Source organism: Artemia franciscana, chromosome 1 (genome assembly GCF_032884065.1).
Source record: "Artemia franciscana chromosome 1, ASM3288406v1, whole genome shotgun sequence".
Classification (NCBI taxonomy): Eukaryota; Metazoa; Arthropoda; class Branchiopoda; order Anostraca; family Artemiidae; genus Artemia; species Artemia franciscana.
Window position 1 is genome coordinate 25,837,910 of NC_088863.1, and position 15,570 is coordinate 25,853,479.

The 15,570-nt window shown below is 34.8% G+C and overlaps 1 protein-coding gene across 1 annotated transcript in view; it reads left to right on the forward strand.

Annotated features, from left to right (window-relative positions):
• The window catches only part of LOC136027491 (kynurenine 3-monooxygenase-like), a 54,940-nt gene extending 39,732 nt beyond the window's left edge, over nucleotides 1-15,208 (forward strand). Inside the window, exons 6-10 of the mRNA XM_065704805.1 lie at nucleotides 1,853-2,104; nucleotides 5,918-6,007; nucleotides 7,193-7,333; nucleotides 11,542-11,703; nucleotides 14,957-15,208. Of these exons, the coding sequence (XP_065560877.1) occupies nucleotides 1,853-2,104; nucleotides 5,918-6,007; nucleotides 7,193-7,333; nucleotides 11,542-11,703; nucleotides 14,957-15,097 (786 nt within the window). The 3' untranslated portion in view covers nucleotides 15,098-15,208. The remainder of the gene's footprint in view (nucleotides 1-1,852; nucleotides 2,105-5,917; nucleotides 6,008-7,192; nucleotides 7,334-11,541; nucleotides 11,704-14,956) is intronic.
• Nucleotides 15,209-15,570: the final 362 nt, after the last annotated feature.

Here is a 15,570-nt window from a genome sequence, read left to right on the forward strand (position 1 = left end):
TTGCAATATTCTAGGACAACTGGGTCGATACGATCACCCCTGGAAAAAAAAAAACAAAAAAAAAAACAACAAATAAACACGCATCCGTGATCTGCCTTCTGGCAAAAACACAAAATTCCACATTTTTGTAGATAGGAGCTTGAAACATCTACAGTAGGGTTCTCTGATACGCTGAATCTGATGGTGTAATTTTCGTTAAGATTCTATGTCTTCTAGGGGACGTTTCCCCCTATTTTCTAAAATAACGCAAATTTTCTCAGGCTCGTAACTTTTGATGGGTAAGATTAAACTTGATGAAACTTATATATTTAAAATCAGCATTAAAATGCGATTCTTTTGTTGTAGGTATTGGTATCAAAATTCTATTTTTTAGAGTTTTGGTTACTATTGAGCCGGGTTGCTTCTTACTACAGTTCGTTACCACGAACTGTTCAACAGCTAGTTGGAAATAGAAAATTCTAGTGCCACTTTACTAACCAAAAAGATTGGGAGGGGTAGGCAGCTATCCCCTCGCCCACGCTCCCTTTTTCACAAAATCGTCTGATCAAAATTCTGAGATTGCCATTTTGTTCAGCATAGTTGAAAGTTCCAATAACTATACCTTTGGGGATAGCTTGACCCCCCCCCACAGGCCCTAGAGAAATGGCTCTAAGCTACAAAATTTACCCATTGTTTACGTATGGTATTTGTCACTGGAAAGTATACACATATCTTTCTTCTGGGGAGAGGGGCAATTTCGATTTGGGGGAATTAACTTCGATAGAAATTATCCGTAGGGATGGATGTTTCTGGGGGTGAGCTGTTCATATGAAATTTTATGTGGGGGGAACGTAACAGCATTTCTTTGCCAAATTCTTTTTGTTTGTCTTACGTTGTCTTTGCTGCCTAAATTTAACATGTAAAAATGTTCTGGAGGAACTTTTGAGTGGGGTTGGGATTTTCTGTAGGATGGGATTTCCATAGGTTTGGGAAATTTTCAGCGGAAAAAAATTATCCACGGATAAATTTTCCGTATGAACAACTTCCCCCTGGGGGTAGGGAGGATTTCCAAGAAAAAATTCTACGGAGTGCAGATATCCGACATGATTCGAAAAATGATTAGGAATTGAATTCTTTTTTAAATTAAAAAATGTTAAAGAGAATTTTTAAGGGGGAAATATCCCTGGGGGAATTTCTGTGAGGATGGAATTGTCTGCGAGGAATATTCTGGAAGGGGGGTATTTTATGTGGTAGGAACTTTGAAGAATTTTCTGTGAGGGGAGGAAATTTCCCATGGAGGGATGCTGGATTTCGCTGCATTGCTTGAAAAACAATTAGAAAAAAATAATTTCAACTGAAAGTAAGGAGCAACATTGAAACTTAAAATGAACAGGAATTGTTCTTTATATGAGGGGTGTTGCCCCCTTCCTCACCTTGCTCTTTGTGCTCGAGTCGGAATTTTTGTCCCAGTTCCTATTCCTTAAGAATGACTCCTGAAACACAAGGGCCGTTTAATTAGAGAAAAACCTCTTTTAAATTTTCGAGAATATTTTAACTTGAAGAGTGGGGTATTGAGGAGAAGGTGTGCCCCCCAATATACAGGATGATTCCTGTTAGTTTTTACTTTAAATGGTGCTCCTTACTTTCAGCTGAAAGAACTTGTTTTTGTATTTAACTTTTTTTGAGAGATCAAGACCTTAAAAAAGCCCTTTTCTTATTCCGATAGAAAAAATTCTTCCCTTTATGGTGCAGGTTTTTTTTTTAAATTTTGTATATTTCGAGTGGAATAATCTGCTCTTGTGGCCTGCTCTCTAATGGAGCTCCCGCCTACAATTTTTTTTAAGTTGTCACTTTAAGTTTTATTTCTGTGCAGTTCAAGATGCCAGAGAACCATCTTCACATCTGGCCGCGTGGACAGTTCATGATGATTGCTTTGCCGAATCAAGACAAATCTTGGACGGTGACATTATTTATGCCACAAGAAATATTCGACTCTCTAGACACACCTTCTAAGCTGATAGATTTCTTTGAAATTCACTATCGGGACACTATTCCCTTAATTGGCAAGGAAAAACTAGTAAAGGATTTCTTTGCTACAAAGCCATCACCAATGATATCTGTTAAAGTAAGTACCTCTTATTTCCATAATCTCTTTGTAAATTGTTTTATCTCAAAACATAGATTGTCACACAATCGATCGATTAAATACTTTACTTACCCTTCGTCCCCACATTGTGAATTACCTTCTTGTGGAGAACCCACGCTGTGGATTGCGGATAAGCGGAATACGATAACCGCGATCTCAATGTGAGAAGATCGCTGAAGTTTTTCCAGAGAAACACATTTTGAATGCGGGAAAACCGCATGCAGAATAAGTGCAAGGTAAACAAGCTAGAAGATCTTAGGATGATTATCCCCCCTACAGCTTCTATTGCACATGTTTTTTCAAAAATTCCAGTCATTTGCTGACCTGACAGTTCAGTCTCCCTAGTAGCTTGTTGCCACGCCTTAACTCGTTGAATTTTTATCTTATTATGGTGATTTTTGTGGATTTTGTTGATCAGTAATTTTGAAATGTAATTACAATTATAAAATTTTTCTATATTTTCCATCTTTATAATCCGCATGAGTTTTCTGCAAGTTTTTAAATTGGTAAACGAACGCGAATTACGTTTTTCCGCAAAATTGCTACAAAAAATCTTTGCGGAATCAGTAACTCGCAACGATTTTTCGCAATCCGCAGACTGTGGGAACGTTGAATCTTATCTTATTGGCGATTTTTGTGGCTTTTGTTGATCATTAATCTTGAAATCTCATTACGATTATCAATTTTTACAGTTTCCATCTTTATAATCCGCGTGAGTTTTCCGTAAGTCTTTAAATATGTCAACGAATGTGATTCACGTTTTTCCACAAATATGCTGAAAAAAAAATCTTTGCAGAATTAGTAGCTAACAACGATTTTTTGCAATCCGCCACATCGAATTAAATCACCATAATTCGTACCATCATCCGAACTCTGGTTTCATTATTTTACCAATGCTGATGTAAAATAATATTTAGTACCCACTACTGTACGCAAAAGGTGTTTCACCCATAAGTAATTTAGCATCCACATCAAATTAAATCACCTAAAACCTAATCACCGAAAACCTAACCCCATTTTTTCCCCCCGGAATTTGTTTGTTTGCTCCTATGGATTAGCTAAATAGGTTTAATTTGCTCCCGTCTTATATCTTCGGTCAAAGGTAAAGAAAAAAAAAACTAAAATTACGGCGGATAGCAAAATTGTCTTCTTCAGCCAGACATAAACAGGTATTAGAAAATGATTCAAAACAAGAAAAAAAAATTATGAAAACATTTGCATTAGGATTCTTCCTTGTGAAACGCAGGATTGAACCAAGAAACCTTAGATTGGAAACCTCAGCGTCATCCACTACGCCGTCACAAGGTATGAGCTTATTTGATTTTTCTTAGAATATGTTAATAAACTTCTCACAAAACACATGTCTGATAATAATCTACCTGGAAAGCGATTAGCCTTTAAGTGGTGTAAGTAAGTGGTTTGAGTGGTGTAAGTAAGATGAAACTGTGAAATGTCATTTTTTTGTGTTTTTAATTCAATTACCCTTTCACCGTCACTGAGAAAGGGTCATCATATTTTAGTTTTGTGTTTTGGTTTAAATTGTTTTTTTTTTTTTTCAGTTTATTCTGCACTGAGGACGGTCAAGCAAAGGTCTTGACCAAAATATTTGCATAATTTTCAATTTTTTCACTGGCTGTTTATGTAGATTTTAGAGTTTTATAAATCTTATGGGCATATATTTTAGGCATACGTAGTTTCTTTTCAACTTTCTTTTAAAAATGTTGTTTTTTTTTGCCAGAAATATACAAAATGTCTAACACCTTGTAATATTTGAGGAAGCAACGACTCTTTTCTGGCGAAAAATATTGTTTCAGACCCTAGCCTTCTGAATTTTTTTTAGGATTACCCAAGGGGAAAGTTATGCCTATTTTGGTAGTCAAAAAGTAACTTCAGGGACAGGAAGCTTTCTGAAGCTGGTTTAAACTGGGACGTTTAGGGATATATAACCGAATAAATGGTAATTTTCAGCGTTAAAAAAGGATGTTCAAGTGCTATCAACATGTATGAACAGGGCCTATGTATATACCCAGTAAATTAGCACATGAATGAGCGTGTCTTGCATCTGATGTATGAGTCATTGACATTTTCATTCATATTAGACTTTTGACAATCTTGGTTTTCATAAGATCTGTGCCCTTTTATATCATGCCAACCAGCAAGATTTTCCAAAGTTTCTTTCTAGGTTTATGAAGAATACAGGGGAAAACTTGTTAAGATCGTAGATTTGTTGCCACCATTCATATTTGATACTTGTTGGTTGCTCGCTTACTCGCATGTTCTGATTTCTTTTCTCTATTATCAGATATCTATTTAGGTGATTAAGTTGTAATATGGATTATGGTCACAGCTTAGACACTAATACAGTTATGAAAACTCCTATCTTACCCATGAGAAGCTTTTGGTACAGAGCTCTGAACTTGGCACCTCCTCCAAGCCCACGCTCTGACGCGTAGATCGTACTGCAACACCATAGACGGGAATGCAATTTTGTTTTGTTGCATATGTTTTACCTACTACTTTCCGCTATATCAGTTTGCAATACCAGTTATCTGTCTCCAGCCGCTATCATCGCTATCGTGCACTGTGTCCCAAAAATAAATCGAGTTTTCATAACTGTATTGGTATCTAAGCTGTGATTATGTTACTGACAGGGAGATTCCCTTCCTGGTAAGCAAGAAGGTTAAGAAATTAATAAAAACCTGAAAATGAGAAACATTCTCATTTAAATCTTAGTTAAAACAAAGCTACTGGTTTTACAATTTCAGGGAGGTTTTTTAGTGGTACTTACGATTTGAATGCATAACTTTGAATGAAAAGAGCTAAAATGTGACAAATATGATCGACAAGTATGATGATTGACAAGTATAATTGAGTATGGCTTACAAGCTTGATAAGGAACATTTGACATGCATAATTGGACAGCTGACGGATTCCTCACCTATTAAAGTAACCAGCAAGCCTTAAATATGTTGATGGCAATATTTTGCTTTAATGAATTACTAAAGTTTACCGTAAAGTATAAAATAAGCACTTTAAACATTAAAACTTTCTAACAATATAAAACATGATTTTTATTAGACTATATAGTAAATTCTTTTCCTTTAGCTAAGATAATCGAGATGAAATATCTACAGATGCTGGTAACGTGAATAGGACTCAATGTCAAGTATTTGCCTGTACCTATTGGCAGAAATATGTCTAGTAGAAAAACTTTATGCCCCAGGAGTACCCTAATAAAAATTCATAAATTGTTGAAGAGAGGGCATGTTTCGTATCACTTGGGGCATTTAACTTAGTTTTCTTTAACCGAAGTTTTCTTCCAATAAGGGTCAATCACCTTCTTTACTATACGTGGTAAGGAAACGTTGTTTTCGTCTGTCGAATGGTATGCAGCCCAACTCAGCCTCTGCTCAATGTACTCAGCCTCTGAACTAGCCTCTGCTCAATGATAAATTCTATGTGATTTATGGCTATTACTTTACTAGTCATGTTTATCACCCTACAGAAGGTGTTTATGTCGTTTCACTATATTTCTTCAAATGATTCTTTCTAAATGATGCATTTAATTCATAATGCATGTTTTGCATGTACTTACTCAAAGAGGACGCTTGAAATTCAACTTTTTCAATGTTTTTTTCTTAACTCCATTTCACTTTCATAGAATTTTTCTTTGGATGCTTTTTTAACAAATTTTGTACTTCTTCAGAAATTCATTTCTTCATTCAGACTTCTCACATTATATGAGAAGCAAACTTCACAGTCTGAAATTTATAGGCGCTATTTCTTTTTTAGTGCAGCCCATATCACGTTGGCTCCACATGTGTGATTATGGGTGATGCTTCACACGCCATTGTGCCTTTCTATGGACAAGGAATGAATGCTGTAAGTGCTTTAAATTTATAAGTGAACACTCACCTATAGACCTTGAACTGAGCCAGAATTAGTGCTGGGAAGGGCTAGAAAAGACCAAACCTCCGTTTAGACGCTTCAACCACTACTAAATCATAATGCAAACTAGATAATGTTTAATGTTTTGAGAAATCTTGGAGATGGTGATAGGGGTAGTGGGTGTACCCTCGCTACAGATGAGCATATACATTAACGTGTGGGAGTGGGTGTACCATTGACAGTCTAAAATGTTTAGGCTTTAAAATATTTTTTTTTCACTTAGGCACACACCCTTACTTCACTGGAGTAAAGCCGCCTAAAACCAACCCCTTTCTTTACCCCAAAAAGTTGTTTGTTTGCTCCCATGGATCAACTAAATAGGTTTAATGCAGATTTTAGAGCTTTAGAAGTCTTATGGTCATATATCTTAGGCATACGTAGTTTCTTTTAAAACTTCCAAAATGTTTGTTTTGGAACTTTCCGCTCTTTCCGTTCTTTCCGCCATAGCTGGCGGGGCACTGAAACATAATTTAAAGCTGTTTATTGGCTCATTGTAAAGAAAATCGCTCGTATTTAGAAATCTTTTGTAATTAACAAGAATAATTTTTAATATAAAATCTTTTCTACGAGAAAACTGCATTTTCATGTTCAAGATTGATAAATGACTTCATAATTGTAAGCATTTAATCATCATAATATAGAGCTGTTTAATGGCTCATTTTAACAAAATTTCTGTATGTTGAAATTCTCAAAATAGGTTTGGAAATATATTTCCAAATCTACTCTGGCACCCTGGAGTCTCAAAAGCTTCAAGGGCAGGTTTGGTTATCATTAAATCATCTGTATATTCTAAGTTTAGGTGAAATTTACCTTCTCTTTAATATTATTTTCTTCCATAGCCTTCGCTGCGCTGCTTAGAACAAAATTCATCTAAATACTATTTATAAATGTGGATAAAGTCTTCAATAAAATTCTGTAAAGGCTTAAGTCTGCAATTGTAATTCTACTATTAATACCTTCCTAACCTAAACGAGACTTAGACGTTTGTTTATTCATCGTGGGCCCTATAAACTCCATTCCTCCTACCAGTATTAAGACACTATATATCAAGTAATTTATATCAAATAATTGTATAAAATAATGTATACCAACTAATTAAATCTAATTTTTTTTTACCAGGGATTGGAAGACTGTTTTATATTTAATCAGCTATTGGACAAGCATGACAACGACTTGGGAAAAGTACTGCCAGAATTTTCCCAATTTAGAAATCCAGATGCCGAGGCCATATGTGACCTAGCAATGTACAACTACATAGAGGTATGTATTTGTTCTTCTCTTAACATGCCTTATAAATCCTTTTAGTGTGAACAGGCACACAAGGACGGACGGGAAGGAACTTCCGGGTCTACTCCCCCAGAATCGTGCAACTTTTCCATTATTTCCAAAAGTTTTCAAGCAATTTGCCAGTTTTTATCCATTTTCCTTCCTCAAAGATATGTTGAAATTAATCTGTCTTTACAAGCGCGTCAATTGGGGAGGAAGCTTTAGATTTTGACCCCCATTAGATTCCCCCTCACTGAAATTTGAAAAATGATCTCTTGGTATTTTCATTGAAAAGCACGTAATTTGGTAAAAAAAAAAAAAAAATCGAATGTAACAAAATTGCTCCTCCTAAATTTTGAATAATACACCCCCTCCCTACATTTTCGGAAATTGACGCCCCTGCATACGAATAGGCCTGATTTTAATTCAAAGAACAAAATAATTGCAATACTTGAGAACTTATTCAAGACAGTGTAAGCTTGACTTCATACGGTCTTAAAAGAGTCCTTCTCTTTTGGATTGTTTATTTCTTGTATCATAGAGAGGGAATGTGATAATTGCAATTGGCCTTTCTTTAATAAAATTGTTGAAGTTTTTGAAAAAACCTGTGTCATAACTTTTAATACTTTTTAGTTGTATCATGACTTTCTGTTAGATTGTTTATCATATAGCATCAAGTATTCAAGAAAGGCTTTCTTAGTGTGTATGCAGTTTAATATAGTGGAATTATGGCTAATTTATTGTTATCAATTAGGCTGTATATACTGAGGTAGATATTGGCCACGTATAAAATAAGCGTCAAATAGCCTAGGTATTAAACAGGCTGTGGGTTGCGGAGAGTTCAGTCTTATTTAAGATGCCTTAAATTTTCACACTGCATCACAAAATGATTTGTCAAGTAAGTGTTCAATGTTAAATTAACCAAAGTCAATTTTTGTGATTTTCAGAAAACTGATGACTCGATATTACCGAAATTAAGTTTTTCGGTGAATTATCAATTGAAGTTTGAATTGCTCTTTGCCCCCCTCCCACGGTCTTTTTCCCCTAAGTTGTCCGGTCTAAATTTTTAGATAGCCATTTCGTCGAGTATAGTTGAGAGACCCAAGAACTATGTCTTTGGGGATAATATGAACCCCACAGCTCCTGGGGAAAGGGCTGTAAATTACAAAGATTACCAGTAATTTACTTATAGTATTTTCTATTAGGAAGTATTAAAAAGTATTTTTTTGTGAGGTGGGATTTCTATGATAAGAATTTTCCTTGGGGAGGAAAGTTTACGGGGGTGAGCTTTCGTGAGGAAATAGTGCTTATCAGTTTTATAATAAACACTCGATATTTTGTGACACGCTCATAAGACAAAAACTAGTCGAGCAACTTATTTCAAAAAGACAATACCTTTGGCTCACTAGGCAAACAGGGGTTTCTAACTCTTTAAACTTCTAAATAGGTTTTTCGGGGTTGAGGGGCAAAAAGGGTACCTAAGTTAGGTTATGTTAGTTTAGGCTAGTTTAGGTTACATATTTAATATACTGCGCTCTTCCGTAATTCTATGTGTTAGTTTTCATAATTTTGCTACTAAAGTAATATATTTTCATGATATTTTGTTTTATTTCATTTACTTCACTTTTTGAGTGTTTATCATATAACCGTTAAGTACAGGAAATTTTACACTGGAGGCATTTGCCAGAATCCCTATGTGGAATTCTTTTTATTTGTCTTAGTTTGTTTTGTCAACTAAATTTAACATATTGAGATATTCCGGGGGAAATTTTCAGCGGGGTTGGAATTTCGTGGAGGATTTTTCCAAGAAAGGCAAGATCTCCGCGGGGATTGGAATGATTTCTGGACGAAATGTTACACAAAGAGGGATTACAGACATAATTTGAGAAATAATCGGCAATTAAAGTCAATTCAAATGAAAATAATGGTATAGTTTATCCCTTTGGTAATCTTGTGCCTAGGGAAATACCTTAGCAATTGAACCGTGCCTGATTTAGGACGTCCATTTTGTAAAAAAAAGAGAGAAGAAAAAAATATATCATAAAAAATGACAACAAATTCAAACTTATTATTATTTGGGAGTAAAATCATATTAGTAATTTTTTTTCTATATTTAAACCTAAGAAATACTATATTATTTAAATAGCCATATTCAGCCACGTTCCTCACATCATTTGGCACTTCGACACAACTACTCAGTATAAGATGATGCACTGAAACAGCTCAACTTGAATTCACTTGATAGTCGTAGAAACAAGTCAGCAGATCAATATGGACTAAACTATTTGAATTCCTCAGCTCATTGTGGTCTACTAACCAACCTTGAGAGCCCCTCCCCTTCTCCATTGAAGGACCAGTCTCAAGATCCCGACAAATAAAAAAAAACTGTCCACGGTTAATGGCTTACCCAGCCTCTAGTGCCAAAGGATATTTGTCCCATATTTTACATGGTATTTTAACAATAGTACCTCGACAAATATTTAACTTTCGATGTATTTTATCTCAGGTTTTTGCCTGTGACTGCTTTTGAATGTACCAATCATTTGTATTTTTAGTGTTCTGATATATTCTGTATGAGCAGTTGCTATTTTAACCATGAAAATTGACTCTTGACATATTAATTTTATTGATGACTTATTTTAATTTATTGATCTTGAAGCAGCACATGCTGCTTTAATATTTTCTGCTGGTATTTCTTTTTTATCTTTGTTTTTTGTCTTTTTTTTAGTCATGACATGCTCATGTTAGCTCCAGTTATTGTAGTGAATAAGTATATTCTTCTATCATATACATGTTATTTTTTATTTCTTATACAACCACCAAAAACAAGTAAAAAGAAGTTTGTAACACTTTAATAACTTTGATTAACTACGCACTGAATCATAATAGCAGAACATTCAGTCACTTACATAGTCACTGAGACGGTCTTCCGTAGGATTGCTTGTAATTCTAGCTCATCTTCTTCAGACTTAGATTCTGATTCAGGTGACTGTGCCTGTTCCGAATTCTAAGGAGGATTTTCAGGCGAAAAATTTTTCTGGCGATTATTTTTAGCGAGGATGACATTGTTCGGGGGGGTATTTTCTGGGAGGAGGAGTAGGGGTATTTTACGTGTGAAGAGGAATTTTCTTCTGGGGTGTGGAATTTTCCATGGACGGAAGCTTGATTTCCCGTCATTATTTGAAAAACGATCAGAAATTAATTGAAAAACAAGTTTTTTCAACTGAAAATAAAGAGCAAAATTAAAATTTAAAACCAACAAAAGTTATTCCAGATATTAGGGAGTTTGCTCCCTTGTTAATACCTCAATTTGTCTGCTAAAGTTTGAATTTTTGTCTCGCTTCTGAAGAATAACTCCTGAAACACAAGTGTTATTTATTTAGAATGAAAAGCTTTTTTGAAAGTATTAAAGAACTTTAGTTTGAAGAGCAAGGGATTGAGGAGGTAACCCTACAAATATGGGAAATAATTGCTGTTCGTTTTCAGTTTTAATGTTGCTCCTAACTTTCAGTTGAAATTTTTGTTTTTTATTTGATCAACATTAAAGAGCGAAATGTCAACTCTCAGTCAAGTTTAAACTCTATGACAGACGTGGCTCTGTTCTATTAACTTACCTCTTTGTAGGAAAAGTGAAAACTTGCACAGGCTAAACACGGGGTGGTGAGAATCCTTAGAAAGTTTTTTAGGACAGGAACAAGCATATTAAATTGCAACATGTCAATAACATGATATTTTGGGATTATTCACATTGTATCAAATTTCCAAAAAGATAATCTTTCGTTTAAGGGGATGTCTTTCCTTCCTTGACATCGATTAGGGAATAGTATAGATTTAATGTAAATGTAGTGAGCATAAATATAATAAAAAAAATTACATAAATGTAATAAATATATCGTTTTCAAGGTCTATTTTTTGAGCCGACATAAATATAAAAAGTAGAGAAAAAATGTTGTACCTTGTCAATAATGGGATATTTTAAGATTAATTATTGTGTATCAAATTTACAATAGTTTATCTTTCAGTAAACGGGACGTCCTCCCTTTCTTGGCGTTACTTATTAAATAATATAAACATTATAATAAATATCAATACAAAAAACGATAGCAAATGTAAAATAAATATAAAAATGTATAATTTTCATAGTAAGTTTTTCAAACTGATATAAAAATGTAAAGTTTGGAAATAATTACTTTTTCTTCTAGATGAGAGACCTTGTTAATCACCTTTCATTTCGTTTGCGGAAGAAGTTGGACGACGGCCTTCATTGGTTGCTTCCCAAGCGATGGGTTCCTCTCTATACATCGGTGACATTCTCCAGAATGCGATACCATCATTGCATTCAAAATAAGAAGTGGCAGGACGAGGTAATGGCAATGAAATATTCAAAATAATATCTATAATTTTCATTAACGTGAATTTACTTAGCTTTTTACCAAAAGGCTATTTTAACGTAAGGGTCAGTTGAATGATGTTGTAGTTGCAGCTGAAATTAAATTGGGCCACACTGCATACTGTTCTTTCAAACAGTTGTGCATTTACAACCAGGATTTACGCCCGGGCCTAGGGTGCACAATGCTGAGGGGCGCAAAAAAAAGTGAGCGATGCTTTTTCTTAACAAAAACTGGACTGATGTGATTTATCGTCTAAGTACTAGGTGTACTTTGCTGCTGCGCTGCCTATTCACAGAAAAATGATTTTAAAACAACACAGAAATTATGGAGCCGCTTATAAACTGTCAGATGTCTCCCAAGAATGGCAACTCAGAGCTTGGTATCATCTCTCTCCTCCATTACTTTTGGCTCATCACTCTTCAGTTGCCTTCTGTTCAAGGCTTCCACAATCCCCGAATTTTTGCGGATTTCCTCGTAAATGTAAATCTTCGGCCATGGCAATTCCAATGGCGTACTTTCTGTTTCAATTCAACGCCACGTAAAAGGGGTTTTAGGCTATTTTCGGGCATGGCAATACCAATGGTGTACTTTTGTTCCAATTCGACGCTAAGTTATAGGGGTTTTAGGCTGTTTTTAGCCATTGCGATTCCAATGGCGTACTTTTTGTTTCAATCAGGCGCCAAGTTATAGGGGTTCTTGGCTATTGTTCGAGATTACCATAAATTGCTATTCAAAACAACATTGTACTATTAAACACTAATCGAAACAAGTTACCATTCCTAAATCAGCTAGAAATAACAGTTTTTTCTTGCTTGCTTGTTTTTTTTTTACAACTTTTTCTTGGTTACTATGGGCCGTGGTTTGTCTTTTACTAGGTTGCAGCTTCCACTGTAGCCATGATAGTAAACCTGAATATCCACTAAGATTAGTTCTGGTTGAATTCGTTGAGAAGCAGCTGGGGTTAATGGTCTACAATTCTTTTTCAGCAAATGATTTTTTTTTTTGCTGAATTATACATTCCCGAGCTTAAGATATTCTAAAAATGGCTTCCATAACATTAGACCACGCATTGTTGTTTTTTGCCAACAAAATCAAAATTTAAAATAAATACACTTATTTTTGGCGAGCCAAGTGTATTTATTTGTACTTATTACTAGTAAAAAAAAATTATTCTCGATATTTGAACACCATTTTAGGTCCATTGTTTTTGCAAAACCTTTTCTTGTCACCAATCAATGAATGAACTCACCATTCAACACCATTCAATCGCTGCAACAAAATTTGGCAAAAATTACTCTTTTTGGGGCACTATTATTTGAGGCACATTCCCCTAACCTTTTTTCGCAATTTAGGGTCAACTCAGCCCAGGAACCTACCATTTTAAGCTTCATACCAAGTCTTTTATGTCAATCCAAATTAGTGTCCTATTTTGGTCTCTCCATCGTTCAACAACAATCAGTCATCTTCCTCACGTCTCTTAAAATCACCCTAATAAAATATTTCACCCTGTTCTTCAGTGAAGACTCCTGTATTTTTAAGAAAATAGCCAATATAGGGCATAAAACGAACTTCTGAGCTCATTTTACATATTGGAGCTTCATGCACCACCAGCTTGCTTTGTACAATTTTTTTGCAGCTAGGGTTTTTGAGAAATTCCCCAAAAATACAAGCATTCTATTCTTAAGGGTATAGATTGCATATGTAAGAAGGGAGTTGTCACCTTTCTTTATTTCTTGAAATTTTTTTTCGCCGGTTTCTGAAGTCCTTTATCGCCTGATTTTTTTCTTTTTCCTCTTCCCTGTTTTCAGCCATAGAGACGACTAGGGGGAATGTCTTATTTCGTGTTTTTTTTTTAGCTGCAGATGTGTTGTAAACAAATGAACTAAGGCTTGAACATTTTTAAAATATGCTACATTTAGCAAAGGCTAGTCTATCGTTCTTCTAAAGATAAGTTTTTACCGAAATGTGTTATTTATAAGCCAGAGGAAGTAGTCTAACCAGAGGAATTTATAAGCCAGAGAAAGTCTAATGCGTCAATGCTGGTGGGACACCGAGGTCTGTGGGACGCAATATATGACCATAATGTCGTCAATTCTTGACATTCAGACAATTAAAGTTTCTTCGACAATTTGCCCATTCCATAGATGCACATTTGTGAAACATCATTGCTTCATACCATAAAGAAATACCATTGATAATATACTTATCCTCAGGGAAAGCAGTAGTATCACTCAACAGGACACAATCGGTATCACGATGGAGGTACTTAGAGCCTTCTCTTGGTATATTGTCAGAGAATTTATAACTCCCTGCTCAAAGCGTTCTCGAGATTATTACTATGCACAATTGTGAAAATAAGAGAATATGCTTCTGAAAATTTAACACCTTAACATTTTTAGTAATAAAATGGTAATAATTACGGTCCTTCAAAGTAAAAAAATCTTTGGTCCATATTAATCTGTAGTTGGATTTACTAAGTACGGCTGTGGATTGTATGAATGTTGATTGATGACCTCTGAGAAGACCAATAGGTATTTTCGATTCAAATCAATTGTACAACAATAAATATAATAATTTTTGCGTGTGTTTGCTGAATGACTTCAAAGTGTAATAGCTCAAAACTTCTATGTTTTGATATTAGATAGCCAACCTTGCTCATAGACTTTGAACTTCCTGAAGTGTTTCATACACGCCTCTTTGACAGCCTGGATGCACATAGTCCACGCATTCAATAAGCTTATTGCTAATTATTTATTTTATTTTTGACACTTAATAGACAAACTGTAATTATTGAATCACTTATTGAAAGCAATGGCAATTAGTCATCTGCTTATTTTGCTTCGGAGCTTCATAAGTTGCAATTCGTCCTTCTACAGATAGAAAATTCTTAATATATTTATCTTTGGTATGAGTTAACAGGATTTTATTTATTTTTAAACTTTCTATGAGTTTGAAAGATTTGTTTTTTTTTATTTTTATTAAGAACAAATTTTTTTGTTTTTTTTTCATCAAGAAATTCATTTTGATGTTCAAACCGCGTTCAATAGAGAACATTAACTACGTGTCTTCAGGAAGTTATTGCAATAAGTTCTGTTGAACGCGGCAAGTATATAAGTGATTTAGTTCAAAGAATCCTGAAAGTTTCAACCTAAACACTCTTAGCTATTCTTGAGATATTGCAAGACTTCTGAGAGACGAATGAAACTGATTTCATCACTATTTGCAGGTGGTTAGCAATGCGGTTCGTACTATCGGTGGCCTTGGAATATTAGCTGCCACATATTGCTTGTACACATCATGGATGCCCCTCAAAGAAGTTCTGAAAGATTATGAGTCTCTCTTAGGGAATATGGTCGGACCAGTTTAACATTCCTTTTCAAGTTTGCCATTTTAAGATTTATTTCTTTTTTTATGCCAGTCTATTTCTTTTTTGTAATAAAGTGAAGTGTTTGGTTGAATAAAATGCCATTAATATAGATATTATCCTTATCAGACGATATTAATCTGATATTATCCTTCTCAGACGATATTAATCCGATATTATCTTTCTAAGACGATATTAATCCGGTATTATCATTATCAGACGACATGTTTCTTTCAGGAGTGTCATCAATTTCATAGTTTGGGAAAATTTCTGATAATTTATCAATCAGATACTAACCAGCTGTATGGGGGGGAGGGGTTACCCCCAACCCCACGAAAAATTATAAAATACTGATTTTCAACTGGTCTATCCCATAGTGTTGAAATAGGGTATTTAACGTTAAGCGTTACTTGAAGCTGTTAGTGCCTATCGCATTGCATGTTGGAAGACAATGTTACCATGTTAACTTGAGCGCA